The 21159-nt window shown below is 35.0% G+C and overlaps 2 protein-coding genes and 1 long non-coding RNA gene across 3 annotated transcripts in view; 2 read left to right on the forward strand and 1 right to left on the reverse strand.

The window, feature by feature from the left end:
• Positions 1–9711, forward strand: part of zgc:85777 (uncharacterized protein LOC405871 homolog) — a 65454-nt gene extending 55743 nt beyond the window's left edge. The window contains exons 5-9 of the mRNA XM_061882599.1: positions 919–1086; positions 1150–1323; positions 5474–5635; positions 5713–5863; positions 9351–9711. Of these exons, the coding sequence (XP_061738583.1) occupies positions 919–1086; positions 1150–1323; positions 5474–5635; positions 5713–5863; positions 9351–9441 (746 nt within the window). The 3' untranslated portion in view covers positions 9442–9711. The remainder of the gene's footprint in view (positions 1–918; positions 1087–1149; positions 1324–5473; positions 5636–5712; positions 5864–9350) is intronic.
• bet1 (Bet1 golgi vesicular membrane trafficking protein) lies at positions 9680–17134 on the reverse strand. Its single transcript, XM_061882600.1, has 4 exons — positions 16965–17134; positions 16595–16701; positions 15774–15830; positions 9680–10216 (listed from the first exon to the last, which is right to left on the reverse strand). Exons 1-4 carry the CDS (start codon positions 16981–16983, stop codon positions 10061–10063), a joined length of 339 nt encoding a protein of 112 aa, XP_061738584.1. The 5' UTR covers positions 16984–17134; the 3' UTR covers positions 9680–10060.
• Positions 10999–21159, forward strand: part of LOC133540102 (uncharacterized) — a 23197-nt gene continuing 13036 nt past the window's right edge. The window contains exons 1-2 of the long non-coding RNA XR_009803558.1: positions 10999–13991; positions 17095–17268. This is a non-coding gene — a long non-coding RNA (uncharacterized LOC133540102). The remainder of the gene's footprint in view (positions 13992–17094; positions 17269–21159) is intronic.

Consider the following 21159-nt stretch of genomic DNA (forward strand, 5'->3'; position numbering starts at 1 on the left):
ATCTGATAAATCTATGGGTAAAAAGCAAAGCCTGGCGATGCATGCGCGTTTATCATAACTCTCTCCTTCTCTCTGTCCCTGCCCCTCCCTCACGAAAGCTGTTGCGTGCACAATCTGTTTTGTTTTTAACCCCTTCTTAACCCCGAACATACATTGAAAATACACGCAACCCTAACTTAAAATGCTGGACATTTGAAGCATTTAAGAAACTCCACCCGGACAGCCCCGCCAAAGAGGACATGTCCGGTGAATAGATGAGGTATGGTCAGTCTATCTTAGCCCGGTCGCTGCTAGCATGCTGTGTGTTGTGCCTCGGTGTGCATTGTTTACACAACGTGCGGTACGCTACTTAATATGTCCCGTGTGGAAACTCGTTTGGTATACCACCGAACCGAAACCTCCGTACCGAAATGGTTCAATACAAATACACGTACCGTTACACCCCTACATATCGTTATAGTTTTTTTATTAAAATATTGTGATTAATTGTGTCAAATGCTTTAGTTAGATCCATAAACACTGCTGCCGCACATTTTTTACTATCTATTGCATTGGTCATTTCTTCAGTAATTTCAGTTAAAGCCACTGAAGTTGAAACATTAGCTCTGTATCCATATTGGTTCTCTTCTAATATTCTATTTTTACTTGTGAAACTCTCTAATCTGTTATTGAACAGTTTTTCAATGATTTTAGAAAATTGCGGAAGTAAAGAAACAGGTCTATAATTTGTGAATTGGTGTTTGTCTCCAGTCTTATAAATTAAGGGCTATATAAGTCAACTTTGATTGGTTGATTGGTATGCAGATAATATACTGTGATGTATATTGTTATCGCAGCAGACAGAGTTAATGCTGTATTGCCCATCCTTACTCTTGTTGTCTTTTCTCAAGTCCTTTGCGCTTTTGTTCAAACTTGCAGACATTAAGACCAATGCGGTGAGAAAAGGCGATGAGTACGTGATCAACGGGGGCAAGATGTGGACCACCAACGGCACCCAGGCCGACTGGATGTGTCTGCTGGCCAACACCAGCGACGGACCGCCACACAGGAACAAATCTCTTATCTGTTTGCCCATGGACTTGCCAGGTAGGCTCAGCAGGAAAAGCTTTCTTCACTCGTCATTGGTTGACTGTCGCCTCCCACTGGCAGGAGTCCACATTGCACGCAAGATTGGCAAACTGGGCATGTGGTCGTCGGACACGGCCGAGGTCTTCTTCGAGGACGTGCGCGTTCCCTGCAAGAACGTCATCGGCCAGGAGGGCTTGGGCTTCACCTATCAGATGCTCCAGTTCCAGGAAGAAAGGCTCTGGGCTGTGGCCAATAGTGAGAATCCTTACTGCTCATCATTCATTTCCCACAGAATGTGCTATCAGGTGGTCAGATTTCCTTGTAAACCGTTATTATATGCGTATTAGAACTTTATAAATTATAGTACTATTGCTCTAATTCTAGTAATATAACTATATCAATACCTGCATAACTGAATTACATATACATGTATCTATACATATTATATACATATACACAATATGTATAAATTAAAAATAAATCATGTTTTCATAGGTGGCGCATAAAACACCTGACCTTCTAAATAGGTTTTTCAACATTATAAGAGCGCTACAGACATGAATTGAAGGTAGAAAAGTACAAGTACAACCCATTTATCATTTATTTATTCATAAATAGGACCCTTTAATTAGGGCTGGGCAATATGGTCTTTTTTTAATATCCCGATATTGAAAATAGTGTACCGTATTTCCTTGAATTGCCGCCGGGGCGTTAATTATTTTAAAACCTCTTCTCACTCCGGCGCTTACCAAAGGCATGCGGTAAATTTAGGCCTGCGCTTATAAATTTATGTGTGATGTGAAGATACCCTCATGAAAAGAACATTTAATTAAAAAAACGTTATTATGGTCTTACCTTTACTTATAAATGAAGTCCATGCGCAGCTCCTTCTGATCAAAAGCATCCATAACTTGTTTATATAAGTCTTCCTTATCTTTCTTCAGTTTTAAAAGTCTCTCAGTCTCGATGGAGATCTTCCTTTATTACCTCCTGCTTCGATTGAAAGTCCAGTTTAGAAAACTGTTTTATTTTAGATATGTAATCCTCTATGTTAAAAGTGCAAGCGAGAGGAAAAAATAAACGATCGCTGCTCACTCTTGCTGCTTGTTGTTACTTCTTCTGCAGCGGAGTAGTCGCAATAAGGATCACTAGCGCCCTCTACCACCAGGAGGCGGGAGTCATTTAATGACTCATATTTGACACACGCAGCTACGGTATAATAAAATATAGCTCCTTACTGTTCTTTTTAGCATATTCAATAGCTTGGACCTTAAATCCTACTGAATAGCTCTTAATCTTCTTCCCTTTATGTGATTTCAAATGATTGAAATCAGCCTCCTCCATTTTGAAAATGATGACAGGTGAAGTGTCACTCGTGACGTGACGAGTTTGACCCAGCGGAAATTCTATGTATATGCTAATTATTTGGCGAAACAAGTTCGACCCGGCGGAAATTCTAGACATGCGCTGATAAAAATAATATTTTGCCAAACGAGTTTGACCCGGCGTTAATCCTGAGTCGGCGGTAATGCTAAGTATGCGCTAATTATTTTGCAAAACGAGTTTGACCCGGCAGTACTTCTAGGCAGGCGCATACTATGTACCCGGCGGCAATTCAAGGAAATACGGTATGTCTCGAAATCAAATAGTGTATGTCCTTCGCTATGTGGCAGGTTCCTGCGGACATTATCTTATTTTGTTGTTGACTATTTTTTTCATACGGTGTTGATGTGGAAATGTTTGCCTCGGCATTTTGATGGTGTGAACGTGTGGCACCGAACCGAGATGTTGACATGCGGAGTAAACACTCTTCATTCTCTAGCAGGTGACTTTTCAAATGATGCTACATATTAGCAGTAATGCTACTTTTTGTAGCAACACTTTTGCCCAACACACAACAAATTAAAGTTGTCTATTCGACATATTCCCGCTTGAAGCCAAACCACCGTCAGACGATGGACCCCCTGCTGTTTTTCTTGGGGAATTAATTCTTCCTTCATTTGTGACCAGATTCGCACCTTCTTTCTCTCGTATTACCACTCGCACGGCTCCACTAGCATCACAGCTAACGTTACCCATGCTGCTACCTCTCTGCTCCGTGAGGTCGTGTACGTATGTGACGTATGACATGACAGTTTGTGACGTATCTAAGAAGGTGCGCTTGTCTGAAAGAGTGAAGAAGAGCCTGTAGTGTAATGCCAGCAGCTAAAAGCAACTGCGTGAGAACGTATACTCCAATATCACCATATAGTCATTTTCTATATCGCGCCGAGACAAACCCGCGATATATCGAGTACATTGAAATATCGCCCAACCCTACCTTTAATCACCTTTACACTCTTTTAATACAATATGGTATATAGAAAATGCTTAATTGAGGCCCAATAAATTATATAATATGCTTTAAATAAGTATATATATATATACATTATATGAAATACTCGAGTTGGTGAATTGGCTGTAAATATATGCCTCCAAACCATGCCTCCGCCCTACCCCCGACCACGCCCCCCACACCCCACCTCCCGAAATCGGAGGTCTCAAGGTTGGCAAGTATGAGTTATGTACTTGACAAAATAAGGTAAAATAACTGAAAACATGTTTTATATTCAAGCATCTTTGCTCTGATTACTGTTTTTGCACATTCTTGGCATTCTCTCGATGAGCTTCAAGGGGTAGTCATGTGAAATGGTTTTCAATTCAAAGGTGTCATAGTTTTGATGCCTTCAGTGACAATCAATAATATAAGTAGTCATTAAAACAAAAAAAAGCATTGAAATGAGAAGGTGTGTCTAAACTTTTGGCCTGTGTGTGTGTGTGTGTGTGTGTGTGTGTGTGTGTGTGTGTGTGTGTGTGTGTGTGTGTGTGTGTGTATCGACATAAAATCTGCGCTGTAATTTTTCTCATTAAATCAAACACACTCACACAATCATTCAGTCAGCCATTTAAAGCGTTATGGACTCACCCTCGTCGTGGAGAAGAAATGACGAAATGCACGCAACGCAGCCCCAAAGGCAATCGAGCCTGATTGATTGATTGATTGAAACTTTTATTAGTAGATTGCACAGTACAGTACATATTCGGTACAATTGACCACTAAATGGTAACACCCGAATAAGTTTTTCAACTTGTTTAAGTCGGGGTCCAAAAAAGAAACAGCCGCCGCACCGGATAGAAATCCACTAACGGGGTCCGAAAGGCCAAAAGAAAAGGATGACGCGAGCACTCAATGATTTTTCCAGTAGGCTATTTACTGTATGCTAGGTTACACTACGCTATCTTTTGTTGAATTTGTGGATGAACACAAGCGCCTGTGTTAATATTGCATGTGTCAATGTGCACACACGCGGTTTATAGACTTGTGCGGCCAATATATCTACAAAATAAAATTAGATGGTTGCAGCTTATATTTAGCCTGAAAATTGCGTTATAGATGTCTGTGTGCCAAGGGTAATTGTCAGGTTCAAGCACCGAACTATCTATTAAACAGGACAAGAAGCAAGGAATCAAATAGAGACAGGATTCAATTTAGCTCATGAGGAGAGCGTGTGGAACTGCACGCCCGTAGAGTGTCACCCCACGCTCTGAGTAAAAAATTCCTGCGCCTCCCCATTTATTTGAGCATTCCCTGAGTACATAGCTGAAGCTTCTTCTAAGGGCAGGGGTCACATTATGCAGCAGCCTAGCACTGGTTCATAAACGGTTAAAACGATATGTGCTTGGAGCGGTGTCAGGTTTGCCCCCTCTCTGTTCCTCCGCCTTATCTTCTCGGAGACTTCGGAGCCTGGTACGGCCCCTCCTGTGGCTGTCCAGATCTGAGAAACAGATACTTCTACAGCGAGGCGCATTGTATGCTGCACGGTGAAGATTTACAAGCTGTCCACCTTTTGATTGATACGAATCAAGGACAGCTTTGTGAGCACAACTGGATAGTAACCAAGGCAACCTGAACTGCAAGCAAACAAGTTGTGTGATAACTTATATACAGTTATTCTGACAGTAATGCTGGGAGGTCCAGTTTGTAGTCAGGAAACAGTCAAATGCAACATGGGCAGCTTCTCATTCCCAAAAGTGTTTTTATGGATAAATGTGGGCGGTTTAGACGTTTGGTCTGCAGAGTCCTGGCTTTGTGATGCAGATTCAGAAGTTAGGGCGTTAGTAAGTTGAGGTACTACTATATTTGTCAACTTTAGATCTCAGATTGTGTAGTTATCCCGAAAGTTTCTCATTGTCATCCCATTGGGTTGAGTTTTTTCCTTGCCCTGATGTGGGATCCGAGCCGAGGATGTCGTTGTGGCTTGTGCAGCCCTTTGAGACACTGGTGATTTAGGGCTATACAAGTAAACATTGAGTGATTGATTTATAATTGTCAAAAGTCCAACAATAACTGGGTGTTCTTCTCCAGTTCTGACCACAATGGACATGGTCATTCAGGAGACCATCAGCTACACGCGGCAGAGGAAGATCTTCAACCAGGCCGTCCTCCACCACCAGTCGGTGCATTTCAGGCTGGCCGAGCTGCAGACGGAGGTTGAGCTGCTGCGCGCCCTCCTCTACCAGGCCACAGGTGAGACCTCGTCTATCTTCAAAGTCTTTGAGAAAATAGGAGTACAAGCCAGATGTTCTCCTCTGTGAATCTTTCAGCGCTGTATATCAAAGGCAACGATGTCACCAAGATGGCGTCCATGGCCAAATTAAAGGGGGGCCGTCTGGCCAGGGAAGTGGGAGACAGCTGTCTCCAATACTGGGGAGGGATGGGCTTCACCAGCGATGTGCTTGTCAGCAGATTTTACAGGTAATCATTTGTGCTTTGTAGCATCACTGGTCTAGTCACTAGCACGTCTGTGGATGCTCTTATTCATCCATTCACTGTATACTCAGGGCATTCAACTGATGGCAGGCTTCATCACTTCATGTGTGTATATGTGTATATATATATATATATATATATATATATATATATATAAATATATATATATATATATATATATATATATATTAGGGATGCACCGATTAATCAGTAACCGAATATATTCGGCCGAATATGGCAAAAAAAGCCACATTCGGCCTTCGGTGGAATGAGTTAAAAACAAGGCCGAATAGTGGCGTGTGTCGCAATTTTTTGACGCGGTGACGCAATCAACCAACGTGCAGTGACGTTGGGATATGTTGTGTACCTGTATAAGTGTATGAGGTTACAAGCACACACTTATTGAGATTTAGTGGGGCCTCTGTTTACATTATTAGCCTGTTGTGTATGCTACCTGTATAAGTGTATGAGGTTACAATGAATTTTTGAATGAAATAAGTTTATTTCGGTCATATAATCAATCAAATCAAATCAATCAACCATTGTGTGTGATCAGTTTTACAGTACATGTTATATGTATACAATAATGCACATTTACACATAAAAGAAAAGAAAAAGAATGACCAAAAAAGGAATAGGCTGAAGCCAAAGCTTATATTTGCCTATCCTGTAATATAAGGTTACAAGCACACACTTAATTGAGATTTACTTAAGCCTTCTGTTTACATTATTAGCATATCTACTGTGGCTAAGCAGACTTTTGCCAAAAGGACAATAATTCATTTGTTGTGGGTTTATCCACTTTAATGGACTTTTTTTTTTTTTTGGAATGCATGTTTTGTTTGAAGGCCTAATATAAATGAAAAACTGTGCTTTTTTTGAAAAGCAAAGACTACTGGAATATTAAAAAAATGTCAATATTCAATAAAAAAAATACTTTATTTGAAAAACATGTCTAAATATTTATTCTAGGCTATTTATGCAATATTAAAAAAATTGTGAAAAACTACATTCATTATTCGGTATTCGGCCTTCGGCCAAGCGTTTAAATTTTATTCGGCTTCGGCCACAAATTTTCATTTCGGTGCATCCCTGATTATATATATATATATATATGTGTGTGTGTGTTTATGTATGTATGTGTATGTGTGTGTGTGTATGTATATGCATATATGTGTGTCCATATATTAGGGGTGTAACGGTACACAAAAATTTCGGTTCGGTACGTAGCTCGGTTTAGAGGTCACGGTTCGGTTCATTTTCGGTACAGTAAGAAAACAACAATATACATTTTTTGGTTATTTATTTACTAAATTTGTAAACATTAGCTTGATCCTTTTAACATTAGGAACACTATAATAATTCTGCCCACGTTAATCCACATTAAACTGCCTCAAGTTGTTTAGATGAAATAAAATGACACAACTTTTCTTCTTCATATAAAAAGTGCAACATTAAACAGTTTCAAGTCAACTCGTCATGCTTAATTTATTACAGCATTGGGGAAGCCTGTAGTTGATTTTTTTATTATGTAAATGTTATATTTGTATTAACATGTGATAGCAGGGACACTGCCATTCAAAACTAGGCTGCTACATTACTAATGACTAATGTAACTATTGCTGAAAAATAGTACAATAGCAACAGGAGTTCATGTAGACCTTATGATGCACTTGCATTATTATATATACACTATCAGAGACAGAAACTCTTCATTTAACATAATGTCCTTTTTTGCTGCTTCAGCACACCTCAATCAACACTGTCCGTAACACACAGACACACGCGCACACACCGCAAAATGAGCTAACGTTACACTAAAAGCTAACTAGCCTTCACCTCAAACCAGGACTGCGAGTGAGCTGAGCTGCAGTTTGTTTCTAGAAGGTCAACGGGCTCATAGTGATGTTTAGAAAGTAGTTGACTCGAAAGTGTTAAGTATAATTTGGGGAGGGACCTTTGCTCCCCTGCTAAACGCCTATCTGCTCGACGCTGAAGGCCTGACTAGATGCGCTCTGAATACGCACTGCTGATTGGCTTGTTTTCACTACTGTTGTAACCAATCAGATGGTTGTGTGGGAGGGACAATACAGGGTGCTGTGCAGGAGACAGAAGCAGAACGGAGCGGAGCAGCTTGTTAAGACTTTAGCATAAGCGGCTACTTCATATGTTCGTGTGGAACTCGTTCGATACTCTTTCGCACCGAACCGTAACTGCCATACCAAAACGGTTCAATACAAATACACGTACCGTTACATATATATATACATATATATATATATATATGTGTGTGTGTGTGTGTGTATATAAATATATGTATGTATATATGATAATAAATGATAAATGGGTTGTACTTGTATAGCACTTTTCTACATTCAAGGTACTCAAAGCGCTTTGACACTACTTCCACATTTACCCATTCACACACTGATGGAGGGAGCTGCCATGCAAGGCGCTAACCTGCACCCATCAGGAGCAAGGGTGAAGTGTCTTGCTCAGGACACAACGGACGTGACGAGGTTGGTACTAGGTGGGGATTGAACTAGGGACCCTCGGGTTGCGCACGGCCACTCTCTCCCACTGCACCACGCCGTCCCTCATATATATATACATACATACATACAGATGTGAATGTACGTATACATCAGTGTGTGAATGGGCGAATGTGGAAATACTGTCAAAGAGCTTTGGGCTCCTTAAAAAGGGGTAGAAAAGCCCTATACAAGTACAACCCATTTACCGTGTGTGTGTGTGTGTGTATATATATAAATGTGTATGTCTATATATATATATATATATATATATATATATATATATATGTATATATATGTATGTATGTATATGTGTTTATATATGTATATGTGCGTATACGTGTATATATATGTATATGTATGTAATATGTGTATATATATGTATAGGTATGTATATGTATAGTGCATATTTGTGTATATATATGTGTGTATATATGCATATATATATATAATGTATGTGTGTGTATATGTATTTATGTATGTATATGTGTGTGTACATATATGTATGTATATATATATGTGTACATATGTATATAAGTGTGTTTGTATATATATGTGTATATATGTAAATGTGTATAGATATATGTATATGTGGACATATATGTATGTGTGTATATATATATATATATATATATATATATATATATATATACTGTATATGTGTGTATATATGTGTATCTATATATATGTGTATGTATTTATATATGTGTGTATGTATTTTTTTTATTATTTTTTTTTTCCTGATTACACTGCTAGGTAACAGAGTGCTTTTATACATGGCTTGCATCTTTTGTTAAGTGCATTTTCTAAAGGACTTGTGGCACAAAGAAAAAAAAGACATATGCTGAAAAAATGGCCATTAAGAACTTGTGCTCAAGATCCTGTATTGACTTGTTTCTTAGTTTACATGAAGAGATAAAATCATCATCTCTTTTCCACAGGGACTCCAGGTTAATGTCCATTGGGGCAGGAGCTGACGAGGTCATGCTGGCAATCATCTGCAAATACATGGACACGCTACCCAAGAAGTGACGTCATCAATTAGCTTGATGTGAGCTTTCTCAAACTAATTTTAAAAAATCGCGTAAGTGCAATTAAGTTTGTCTAGATGACAGGAAATTCCGCCTTTATATTCAATATGTAATATAAATGTAACCAAGGCATGCTATTTGTGATTTTATGTAAATATTGATCATCCTCTCGCTATTACAACAAATACTAAAGATTTTAACCATTGTTTTTTTTTTGTCATTAAGTGCTGAAAACAAACTGAGGTGGATAAAGATTTATTGGTTGAACAGATCACTCCAGGCTTATTTACACTGAAAACATGTAGGAGTCACAACATCACATCCTGGTATTTGTACAGATGGCATTCATCACATCAGAGCAATTAATCCAAATGATATCTGCGAGGGGATTCTTGCGTAACACGATGATTATGACACATTTACTCGGCTCTCGTTATCTCATTTGTCAACGTGTTATCTCATCACACTTATCTACTACAATGTACAACATCAGTGTGCATTTGTGGTTATAAAATCCACACGGCACAATATCCAAGTCTGGTGTCGGTTTTACTTTCTATTAAGATCAACTTGAGTCATTCAGGGTTGGCGTTCAATCAAAGACCAGCGAGATCCTGCCGTCACCTCAACTTGAGGAACCAGTAGAGGACAAAGAAGACAAAAAAGCAGAAGAGCAGCATGTAGCACAAGAGTTTGGTCTGACTGCCTCTGGACAGCTGCTTGACCCGGCCGATGGTGTTGCTGAGCAGGCCGCCTGTTGAGTCGAAGTCGTTGTCCTAGTTTGGGAGATGGGGACAAAAGGGATCGTCAATCCAACAAACCACATGTTAACAATAAAGACGCTGATTAAGTAACTACCGTAATTATAAATCGCTACGGACTACGTCGCACCGGCCGAAAATGCATTATAATGAAGGAAAAAAAACATATATCGGGCACTGTTCCCCTAGCATTCAAAAAAGCGGTTATTCATCCTCTTCTTAAAAGACCTAACCTCGATCCTGACCTCATGGTAAACTACCGACCGGTGTCTCACCTTCCCTTTATTTCAAAAATCCTCGAAAAAATTGTTGCGAAGCAGTTAAATGAACACTTAGCGTCTAACAATCTATGTGAAACATTTCAATCCGGTTTCAGGGCAAATCACTCCACGGAGACAGCCCTCGCAAAAATGACTAATGATCTATTGCTAAAGATGGATTCTGATGCGTCCTCTATGTTGCTGCTCCTCGATCTTAGCGCTGCTTTCGATACTGTCGATCATAATATTTTATTAGAACGTATCAAAACACGAATTGGTATGTCAGACTTAGCCCTGTCTTGGTTTAACTCTTATCTTACTGATAGGATGCAGTGTGTCTCCCATAACAATGTGACCTTGGACTACGTTAAGGTAACGTGTGGAGTTCCCCAGGGTTCGGTCCTTGGCCCTGCACTCTTCAGCATCTACATGCTGCCGCTAGGTGACATCATACGCAAATACAGTGTTGGCTTTCACTGTTATGCTGATGACACCCAACTCTACATGCCCCTAAAGCTGACCAACACGCCGGACTGTAGTCAGCTGGAGGCGTGTCTTAATGAAATTAAACAATGGATGTCCGCTAATTTTTTGCAACTCAACGCCAAAAAAACTTTCACAGTATCATGTTAGACCCGCTCGACATCCATTGCTTTCCTCCTCTCCAAGGTTCTCATAGTCATCATTGTCACCGACGTCCCACTGGGTGTGAGTTTTCCTTGCCCTTATGTGGGCCTACCGAGGATGTCGTAGTGGTTTGTGCAGCCCTTTGAGACACTAGTGATTTAGGGCTGTATAAGTAAACATTGATTGATTGATTGATATATGTCGCACTAGAGCAGGGGTCACCAACCTTTTTGAAACCAAGAGCTACTTCTTGGGTACTGATTAATGTGAAGGGCTACCAGTTTGATACACACTTAATTAAATTGCCAGAAATAGCCAGTTTGCTCGATTTACCTTTAACTCTATGTTATTAATAATAATTATATTTATCTTTGTGGAAACACTGATCATCTTAATGATTTCTCACAATAAATATATATAGAAACAGATAAATATAAAAAAAAAAAAAAGGTAGTTCTGTCTGTCATTCCGTCGTACATTTTTTTTCCTTCTACGGAAGGTTTTTTGTAGAGAATAAATGATGGAAAAAACACTAAATCGAACGGTTTAAAAGAGGAGAAAATACAATTTTGAAACATAGTTTGTATTCAATTTCGAGTCTTTAAAATTCAAAATTCAACCAGAAAAAAAAGAAGAGAAAAACCAGCTAATTTGACTCCTTTTGAAAAAATTAAAAATAGAATTTATGGAACATCTTTAGTAATTTTTCCTGATTAAGATTAATTTTAGAATTTTGAAGACATGTTTTAAATAGGTTAAAATCCAATCTGCACTTTGTTAGAATATATAACAAATTGGACCAAGCTATATTTCTAACAGACAAATCATTATTTCTTCTAAATTTTCCAGAACAAAAAGTTTTAAAAGAAATTCAAAAGACTTTGAAGTAAGATTTAAATTTGATTCCACAGATTTTCTAGATTTGCCAGAATAATTTTTGGGGGAATTTTAATCATAATAAGTTTGAAGAAATATTTCACAAATATTCTTCGTCGAAAAAACAGAAGCCAAAATGAATAATTAAATTAAAATGTATTTATTATTCTTTACAATAAAAAATAAATGTACTTGAACATTGATTTAAATTGTCAGGAAAGAAGAGGAAGGAATTTAAAAGGTAAAAAGGTATATGTTTAAAAATCCTAAAATCATTTTTAAGGTTGTATTTTTTCTCTAAAATTGTCTGAAAGTTATAAGACGCAAAGTAAAAAAAATGTTTTATTTATTTAAACAAGACCAAGTCTTTCAAATATTTTCTTGGATTTTCAATTTCTATTTGAGTTTTGTCTCTCTTAGAATTAAAAATGTCGAGCAAAACGAGACCAGCTTGCTAGTAAATAAATACAATTAAAAAAATAGAGGCAGCTCACTGGTAAGTGCTGCTATTTGAGCTATTTTTAGAACAGGCCTACGGGCGACCTGGTGGCCGCGGGCACCACGTTGGTGACCCCTGGAATAGAATATAAATCGCATTTTTGGGGGAAATGTATTTGATAAAAAGCAACAGCAAGAATAGACACTTAAAAGGCAATTTAAAATAAATAAAGAATAGTGAACAATAGGCTGAATAAATGTAGGTTATATGAGGCATAAATAAGCAACTGCTATGTTAACCTAACATATTATGGTAAGAGTCATTCAAATAACTATAACATATAGAACATGCTATACCTTTACCAAACTATCTCTCACTCCTAATCCATAAATCCCATGAAATATTCTTCCTTGATGTCGCTTTTAAACAACTCTGCCAACTCCAAAAGGTACGCGCCGGCATGGATTTTGCCAAAACTTAAAAGACATTGAATACAATGTCCACCGCCATTTTTCATGCAAATGCAATCGGGAACAAAAAAAGATAACAAAACAAACCACTTGACCCACTTTTTCTAATAGTCTAGTTCAGGATGTTGAATTTTTATTGAAGTGCAAATTTTGCTCATGTATATTGACAGTCCATTTGATTTAGATTTACCTATTTAGGATAATTAAATTATTGACCTTTCAATTACAATAGTGCAAAAATACTAGTAATGGAAAATATGTTTGAAATGGTTACTTGCTATATATTATGATTATATTCATGCTTAATTCAGACACAGTTATTGTAAACTTTTCAACTATTCTACATTAATATCACCAAATGCTTACAATTGTGTCTGCTTTTGACTACATGTAATAAACTGCAGTAGGACATGGGCATCTGCAGTCCTCTCCAAGGTTTCTCATTGTCATCCCACTGGGTTGAGTTTTTCCTTGCCCTGATGTAGGACCTGAGCCGAGGATGTCGTTGTGGCTTGTGCAGCCCTTTGAGACACTGGTGATTTAGGGCTATAAAAGGTAAACATTGATTGACTGCAAAAGAAGCCAGCATGGGGCCAAACGGAGTTGCGAGTGCCAGCACAAGATGCACTGTAGTATTTAAAAGTGTGTACACAGGTGGCGTCTGTGTGGCCCTGCTCCCTCTCTGGCATGGACGTCTTCTCCAAGTAAGGTAAAAGTCATGTTATATGTTTTCTTTTTTTATTCTTCATTTATATCTATTTTGCAGTGTTTTCAGCATGTAAAAATTAATTATAACACGTTTTGTGTTGATATTTGTGGGTGTTGAAGAGATACATTTTTTCTTACGTTTTACTACACCTTCTTTGTTGGACCTCTCAAATAGATTATTACTGTAGATAAAGTGAGGGTACATGATACGGTAGCATGGATGCGTTATGGAACACAAGGAGTGATACTGTGTACCTCGATGTGTGTATCACTTTAAGAAAGAAAAAAAAACGTGATTGATACAGCTGCTGTGAAGCCTACCAGGGACAGGTCCTCCTGGAAGAAGTCAGAGTAGCGTGCAGCGTCAAAAACAACAATGGAACTAAGAAAAAGGAAAGGTTGCTGATAAGGTATGTTTTTTTCCTACATTTTGAACATTTTTATTTGTAGGTCGGATGTAGTGATGTTTTTAATTCAGCAGATGGCGCTATTCTGAAACACCCCTTATTGGCAGTGTAGTGTCAATACAGTCAGTGATTGTGCCACACAATCATTCAATACCACTGTATGCCAATCATAAACTGACAAATTGAATTGAAACATTTACAAATATTGCAACAATAACTGCAGTTTAAATATTATAAATTACAAAAATAAATGTTAATTGTTCTTAAAGTGAAAACCTATACTGATCGTGCATTTTTTTCTTAATCATGGAATAATTGTTAAAAAATATTTGTTGTTACCGTCCTCTATTATAACTGTTTCCTAAAAAAAAAGTGTTTTTCTTTCACTGGTGTAAAATTCAATGGCTGTTTTTCAACAAAACCCCAAATCCAAACAAAACATAAAATCCTGTTTTGAGTTTTTTATCTTCCAAAGTGCATAAAAACATTTGATTCATTTTTTTTGCACAAGTCTCAATCAACTTCAGCCCTGAACATGTCATTTTTGTTCAGCTCTTTAATGCCTTTTGTGCAAATGATGTCGCAGTTTTCAATGTGTATAAAGTATTTCACTCGTGTGAAATGATCTGATCAAAAATATATTGATATTTTTGTTTAGGACAGTAGTTTGACAAATTTGAGCAAAAATCTAAAAGTTTTTACACCCTTAGGCAGGGGTCACCAACCTTTTTGAAACCAAGAGCTACTTCTTGGGTACTGATTAATGTGAAGGGCTACCAGTTTGATACACACTTAAATAAATTGCCAGAAATAGCCAATTTGCTCAATTTACCTTTAACTCTATGTTATTATTAATAATTAATTATATTTATCTTTGTGGAAACACTGATCATCTTAATGATTTCTCACAAATGTATATTTTTAAAAGACATGTTTTAAATAGTTTAAAATCCAATCTGCACTTTGTTAGAATATATAACAAATTGGACCAAGCTATATCTGTAACAGACAAATCATTATTTCTTTTAAATTTTCCAGAACAAAAAGTTTTAAAATAAATTCAAAAGACTTTGAAATAAGATTTAAATTTGATTCTGGAATTTTCTAGATTTTCCAGAAAAATTGTTTTTTATTTTAATCATAAATCACAAATATTCTTCGAAAAAACAGAAGCTAAAATGAAGAATTAAATTAAAATGTATCATTCTTTAAAATAAAAAAAATTATTTACTTGAACATTGATTTAAATTGTCAGGAAAGAAGAGGAAGGATTAAAAGGAAAAAAGGTATATGTGTTTAAAAATCCAAAAATCATTTTTAAGGTTGTATTTTTTTTCTCTAAAATTGTCTTTCTGAAAGTTATAAAAAGTAAAAAAAAAAAAAGAATTTATTTAAACAAGTGAAGACCAAGTCTATAAAATATTTTCTTGGATTTTTAAATTCTATTTGAGTTTTGTCTCTTTTAGAATTAAAAATGTCAAGCAAAGCAAGACCAGCTTGCTAGTAAATAAATACAATTAAAAAAATAGAGGCAGCTCACTGGTAAGTGCTGCTATTTGAGCTATTTTTAGAACAGGCCAGCGGGCGACTCATCTGGTCCTTACGGGCGACCTGGTGCCCGCGGGCACCGAGTTGGTGACCCCTGGCCTAAGGACTTTGATGTCTGTCATATTTCAAAGTAATGTCACCAATTAATTTAATGATACATACAAACTATTGCTCACACAATGTTAGTGCCTATCATTCTAAGTGCTTTTATTTTGAAATACCGTGTTACAAACTTACCATGTCGTCCAACATTTTATTTTGGTACTTCACTTCCGTCCCTATGTCGATAGACAGCTGAAAACAAATAGGAAAACAATCTAGTTAGCATAAAACATGTAGTGAAGTGAATTATATTTATATAGCGCTTTTTCTCTAAGGACTCAAGGCGCTTTTACATAGTGAAAGCCAGTATCTAAGTTGCATTTAAAGCAGTGTGGGTGGCACTGGAAGCAGGTGGGTAAAGTGTCTTGCCCAAGGACACAACGGCAGCGACTAGGGTGGCGGAAGCGGGGATCGAACCTGGAACCCTCAAGTTGCTGGCACGGCCGCTATACCGATCGAGCTATACCGCCCCAATTAAAACACGTGTCAAACCTCAATAAAGCACTTCATATTTCTTACTAAACTTTTTAATAAAAATGCATGTTTTGCATACAATTGCATGTCTATTCAACTTTGGAACTTGCAGGCCACTTCAGCAATGAGTCAACAAAGTTGGACTTTGTTGGATAAAAACAAACAATTTAGTGATGTAATGCAACAAAATGCAAACATTTTGACACTAATAACCCAAACTTCTTCCACTTGCATATGGAAAAGTCAAAATATATCCATCCACCCATATGATATATACATGTTTTTATTATTTTATAAGAGAACAAAACGGCTCAAACAGACATACTTAAAGGCAAAACTTACGGTCAGCTTTGTTTTTATTTTGTATTATTTGTAGTTAACATTTCTGCTGTTATAGACTATGTAAGATGTTTGCCGCCCCTGCTTATACAACCACGGCGAACGCAACTGTTGTTTTTAAAGGCGACTTTGAACTTCCTTACGCTTTTCAAAGCGGTGACTTTGGCTCGCAGTCCCTCTTGTAAGTGTTCATTCTCCTCCTCGTACACACTGTAGCCACTTGCTGCATAGTTGCCAGGTCCTCCATCACCTTCAAATGGAAAATAAATCATTTGGTTGACATTTTAACACAAATGCACGTTGAAGTGATGTAAACATGGATGTTCACGTCATCATCTTTTATTGCTTTACTCTCAACTCTTATTTAGTAGCCTGGCACATAAAAGGAGGTGTTTATATTGGAGTTCATGTTTACTTTTACTTTGAACAAGACAAGCCCAATTAAAACTGATCCTGAGTCTGCTATCTGATATCAACAACAAAGCAGGCGTCCGTTAAAAAAAACTTTCTTACCCAAACCTGTGCGCCTCATGGTGGATCCCTGGCGTTAAATGTTGTCTTGTCACTCCTTTGTGTGGAATTTATGCGGGGAAAAAGGTTGGAAATCGCACTTAGAAATGTCAAATTGGCTTCTGTTTCACAGGGATCGTCACTTCCGGTGCACGTCGGCAGATGACACGTCATCATACGGACGTCGAGGAGGGACAAAAGTCAAAGGACGGATTGCGTCATCATACGGGCGCCGAGGAGGGACAAAACTCAAGTGATTGCGCACCCACGGCTGCAGACAATTAAGTACACATCGCCAAACAACTACGTAAGTAATCCCATTAAATATCATCACAATGATTATTACAGATGCTCTAATTGCTTCTAGAGTCGTTAGAAGTGTTGATGTTTACTAGCAACAAAGGCAAATACAGAGAGTAATAAGTAATAATAATAAAAAAGACAAAAAGGGCTACCTAAATATTTTTAAATGTTTTTTCAGAGAATAATAATAGAAAAAAGACAAAAAAGGGCTACCTAAATAATTTTAATTTTTTTACTGGGAGTAATAAATAATCAATCAATGTTTACTTATATAGCCCTAAATCACTAGTGTCTCAAAGGGCTGCACAAACCACTACGACATCCTCGGTAGGCCCACATAAGGGCAAGGAAAACTCACACCCAGTGGGACGTCGGTGACAATGATGACTATGAGAACCTTGGAGAGGAGGAAAGCAATGGATGTCGAGCGGGTCTAACATGAAACTGTGAATAATATTAATAATAATAATAATAATAAAGACAAAAAAGGACTACCTAAATCGTTTTAAATGTTTTTACACAGAGTAATAAATAATAATAATAATAAAAAAAGACAAAAAGGGCTACCTAAATAATTTTAAATGTTTTATTGAGAGTAATAAATTATAATAAAAAAGACAAAAACGTCTACCTTAATCCTTTTAAATGTTTTTACAGAGAGTAATAAATAATAATAATAACAAAAAAGGGCTACCTGAATCAGTTTTTATGTTTTTACAGAGAGTAATAAATAATAATAAAGAGAAAGACAAAAAGGGATACCTGAATCATTTTAAATTCTTTACAGAGAGTAGTCAATAATAAAAAAGACAAAAAGGGCTACCTAATCATTTTAAATGTTTTTACAGAGAGTAATAAATAATAGTAATAAAATAGATAAAACCGGTTACCGAAATAATTTTAAATGTTTTTACTGAGAGTAATAAATAATAATAATATAAAAAACAAAAAGGGCTACCTAAATCATTTTAAATGTTTTTACAGAGAGTAATAAATAACAATTCTAAAAAAAGACAAAAAGGGCGACCTAAATAATTGTAAATATTTTTACAGCGAGTAATAAATAATAATAAAGACAAAAAGGGCTACCTAAATCATTTTAAATGTTTTTAGCGACAGTAATAAATAATAATAATTAAAAAAGACAAAAACGAGTGCCTAAATCATTTCAAATGTTTTTACTGAGAGTAATAAATAATAATAAGACAAAAAGGGTTACCGAAATAATTTTAAATGTTTTTACTGAGAGTAATAAATAATAATAATAAAAAAAGACAAAAAGGGCTACCGAAATAATATTAAATGTTTTTACTGAGAGTAATAAATAATAATAAAAAAAGACAAAAGGGGCTACCTAAATCATTTTAAATGTTTTTAGCGACAGTAATAAATAATAATAATTAAAAAAGACAAAAACGAGTGCCTAAATCATTTCAAATGTTTTTACTGAGAGTAATAAATAATAATAATAAAAAAAGACAAAAAGGGTTACCGAAAAATTTTAAATGTTTTTACTGAGAGTAATAAATAATGATAATAAAAAAAGACAAAAAGGGCTACCGAAATAATATTAAATGTTTTTACTGAGAGTAATAAATAATAATAATAAAAAAAGACAAAAGGGGCTACCTAAATCATTTTAAATGTTTTTACTGAGAGTAATAAATAATAATAATAAAAAAACAAAAAGGGCTACTTAAATCATTTGAAATGTTTATAAAGAAAGTAATACATAATCAGAAGAAGAAAGACTAAAAGGGCTACATAAATCATTTCAAATGTTTTTTCAGAGAGTAATAAATAATAATAATAGAAAAAAAACAAAAGGGGCTACCTAAATCATTTTTATGTTTTACAGAGAGTAATAAATAGTAATAAAAAAAGACAGAAAGGGCTACCTAAATTATTTTAAAAAATGTTATTGAGAGTAATAAATAACAATAAAAAGGGCTACCTAAATCATTTTACTTAAATCATTTTAAATGTTGTTGCAGACAGTAATAAATAATAATTTAAAAAAGACAAAAAGGGCTACCTAAATCGTTTCAAATGTTTTTTCAGAGAGTAATAAATAATAATAATAATAGAAAAAAAACAAAAAGGGCTACCTAAATAATTTTTATGTTTTACAGAGAGTAATAAATAGTAATAAAAAAAGACAAAAAGGGCTACCTAAATCATTTTAAATGTTTTTATTGAGAGTAATAAATAACAATAAAAAAGACAAAAAGGGCTACCTAAATCATTTTACCTAAATAATTTTAAATGTTGTTGCAGACAGTAATAAATAATACTTTAAAAAAGACAAAAAGGGCTACCTAAATCATTTTAAATGTTTTTACTGAGAGTAATAAATAAGAATAACAAAAAAGACAAACAGGGCTACCTAAATCATTTAAATGTTTTTACAGAGAGTAATAAATAATAATAATAAAAAAGACAAAAGGGCTACCTTAATCATTTTAAATGTTTCTATAGAGAATAATAAATAATAATAATAGAAAAAAGACAAAAAGGGGTACCTAAATCATTTTAAATGTTTTTACAGAGAGTAATAAATAATAATAATAATAAAAGACAAAAAGGGCTACCTAAATCATTTTAAATGTTTTTACAGACAGTAATAAATAATAATAAAAAAAGACAAAAAGGGCTACCTAAATCATTTTAAATATTTTTACAGACAGTAATAAATAATAATAAAAAAAAGACAAAAAGGGCTACCTAAATCATTTTAAATGTTTTACGGAGAGTAATAAATAATAATAATAATAATAATAAAGACAAAAAGGGCTACCTAAGTCATTTTAAATGTTTTTACAGAGAGTAATAAATAATAATAAGAAAGACAAAAAGGATTACCTAAATAATTTTAAAAAAATTTACAGAGAGTAATAAATAATAATTTTAAAAAAAAGACAAAGGGCTACCTAAATAATTTTAAATGTTTTTACAGAGAGTAATACTTATTAATAAGAAAGACTAAAAGAGCTACCTAAAACATTTTAAATGTTTTTACAGAGAATAATAAATAATATTATTTTAAAAAGACTAAAAGGGCTTCTTAAATCATTTTAAATGTTTTTACTGAAAGTATGAATTAATACTAAAAAAGACAAAAAGGCTTACCTAAATCATTTTAAATGTTTTTACAGACAGTAATAAATAATAATAATAATATAAAAAACAAAAAGGGCTATCTAAATAATGTTAAATGTTTTTACAGAGAGTAATAAATAACAATTCTAAAAAAAGACAAAAAGGGCGACCTAAAAAATTGTAAATGTTTTTGCAGGGAGTAATAAATAATAATAAAGACAAAAAGGGCTACCTAAATCATTTTAAATGTTTTTACCGACAGTAATAAATAATAATAATTTAAAAAGACAAAAAGGACTGCCTAAATCATTTCAAATGTTTTTACTGAGAGTAATAAATAATACTAAAAAAGACGAAAAGGCTACCTAAATCATTTTAAATGTTTTTACAGACAGTAATAAATAATAATAATTAAAAAAAGATAAAAAGGGATACCTAAATCATTTGAAATGTTTTTACAGAGAGTAATAAATAATATTTTTTTAAAGGGCTTCCTAAATCATTTGAAATGTTTTTACAGAGATTAATAAATAATAATTTAAAAAAAAAAGACAAAAAGGGCTACCTAAATCATCTACTGAGTAATAAATAATACTAAAAAAGACAAAAAGTACTACCTAAATAATTTTAAATGTTTTTACTGAGAGTAATAAATAATACTAAAAAGACAGAGGGCTACCTAAATCATTTGATTTTTTATTTTACAGAGAGTAATAAATAATAATAAAAAGACAAAAAGGGCTACCTAAATCATTTTAATGTTCTACAGAGAGTAATAAATAATAATTAAAAAAAA

This window comes from Nerophis ophidion, linkage group LG21 (genome assembly GCF_033978795.1).
Source record: "Nerophis ophidion isolate RoL-2023_Sa linkage group LG21, RoL_Noph_v1.0, whole genome shotgun sequence".
Classification (NCBI taxonomy): Eukaryota; Metazoa; Chordata; class Actinopteri; order Syngnathiformes; family Syngnathidae; genus Nerophis; species Nerophis ophidion.

Excerpts from the sequence above, each read along its gene's own strand:
- bet1 (XM_061882600.1), bottom strand. Across the intron at positions 15,831-16,594 it reads AAGTCACCGCTTTGAAAAGC|CTGTCTATCGACATAGGGAC; the intron begins GTAAGGAAGTTC and ends ATTTGTTTTCAG. Across the intron at positions 10,217-15,773 it reads ATAAAATGTTGGACGACATG|GACAACGACTTCGACTCAAC; the intron begins GTAAGTTTGTAA and ends CTCCCAAACTAG.